General features: G+C 33.3%; 1 protein-coding gene across 1 annotated transcript in view; it reads left to right on the top strand.

The window, feature by feature from the left end:
* The window catches only part of PALLD (palladin, cytoskeletal associated protein), a 646,823-nt gene that overhangs the window by 306,536 nt on the left and 338,456 nt on the right, over positions 1–1,831 (top strand). The window contains exon 3 of the mRNA XM_006864536.1: positions 925–991. Coding sequence (XP_006864598.1) covers positions 925–991 — 67 coding nt within the window. The remainder of the gene's footprint in view (positions 1–924; positions 992–1,831) is intronic.

Below are 1,831 nucleotides of genomic sequence, written 5' to 3'. Positions count from 1 at the left end.
GTTTCAGAGTGTGTGGAGGAAGGTAGAATTCCCACTGAATAGTTTCCATCTTATCTGAGTATGTCTGGTGAAAGGAGATGGGGATCAGATTCTTATGATTCAATAGTGAATAACTGTTATCATAACTATTGTGATTCTCACAATCGTAAAGGTAGAAGTTTTGTAACAAGAAGTGAGGAATAGTTAATTTTACAGTCCAGGAACAGAGGACCCTAAGATCATCAAGGGAATAGAGCATGAGTGGAATGTGGAACCCTATCCAGAGAAGCAACGGCACCAGAGATGGAGGAAGAGATGATGACATGGAGAGATATAGCACCCGAGGACTGTAGACTCATGGAAAGAGAAAGGCTGTGTACTTGTGTCCAGGAGGCAGGCTTGCAGAATGTACCCTTTGGTCGTTAAATTATTGTATATTCCTGAGTGTTTTTGAGTGCATCTAAAAAAATAAAAATGAAACAGAGGGAATAGAAGCAAATATTGTTGAATGATGATGCACTGAGGGGATTGTAATCATTGCAATGAAATGAAATACAATAGGATGTGTGTAAAACCAATGTTCTCCCATGTAACCTATCATTCAGTTCACAATAAAACTTTTTTTTAAAAAAAAAGCGTATTATTTTTTAATGTAAAGCTGATGATCATGTCTGTAAACCTTCACTCAATTCACAATAAAAAGTTTAAAAATATATATTGCTTAGAGGAAAACGTTTTATAATTCTTTCTAATGATTTTCTGAAATGACAGCCCATGTAAAAATGTTTTGAACCATTTGCTGTTTCAATGTGTATTTAGGTTAAAAATGAGATGTTGTATGTGTGTTTCTTTTTTTTTTTTTTAATGAAGAGCATTACTCTTTGAAATAATTATATAGATAACACTTAGATCTAAACTACAGTACTTTTCTTCTTGCTTTCTCAGGTGCCAGTTCGTCAGATTCTGACAGTGAAAGTTTAACTTTCAAATCAAAACCTGGAGCTATGCCACAGTAAGTGCCTACATGCCATCAATTATCTCTACTGCAAAGAATGTCAGCAGAATTGTTGGGGTATGACACCATGAATGCTGTGCTTCAAAGGCAAAGGTCAACTGATGTCAATCAAATATTTGAAATTGAGACACAATTTTTAACCTATAAATTTGAACTTTGAAGTCTTCATTTCATCATTAATATGCCAAAACCTAACCATATGCAATGTTAGTTTCAAAGACAACTATCTAGCTGATTAGAAATATATAAAAGGAGCAGTTCTACTAAAAAATATAATTAGTTATATTATTATTAAAATGCAAATGAGGACCAATTTATTTACACATAGTGAAAAATATCTAATTAGGCAAGAAATACATTTCCATCTGGATAGTCTATTTCTAATCAGACTTTGCACAAGAAAATCACAAAAGTTAGTTCTTCCTTCAAAGACATATGGACTATTAGTAAAATGTTAATATCTTAATTATTTTGCAAAACTAAAATCTGCTAGAAATTTTCAGAAAAACCCATTGGTATGGTTTAAATTAAAAAGTTTAAACTAATAAATTCCTTTGACTGCTTATATGTATATATGCATATATATATATATATGGCTGTTATTTCTTGTTGGTAACTCATAGTGACCCTGCACAGGGTTTCTGAGGCTGTAAATCTTTATGGGAGCACAATGCCTCATCTTTCTCCCAATATATGTATAATATATGTTGTTATTAAGTTAACTCTGACCATAGCATTCCGAGGAGCAGCTGGTAGGTTTGAACTGCTAACCTTGTGGCTCACAGTCCAATGCTGATCCTACAGAGCCACACCAGGATCCAATATATGTATACATAT

This window comes from Chrysochloris asiatica, unplaced genomic scaffold (assembly GCF_000296735.1).
Source record: "Chrysochloris asiatica unplaced genomic scaffold, ChrAsi1.0 scaffold00066, whole genome shotgun sequence".
In the NCBI taxonomy this organism is placed as follows: Eukaryota; Metazoa; Chordata; class Mammalia; order Afrosoricida; family Chrysochloridae; genus Chrysochloris; species Chrysochloris asiatica.
Note: the sequence above shows the minus strand (reverse complement) of the source record. Positions and strands in the feature narration are given on the sequence as shown.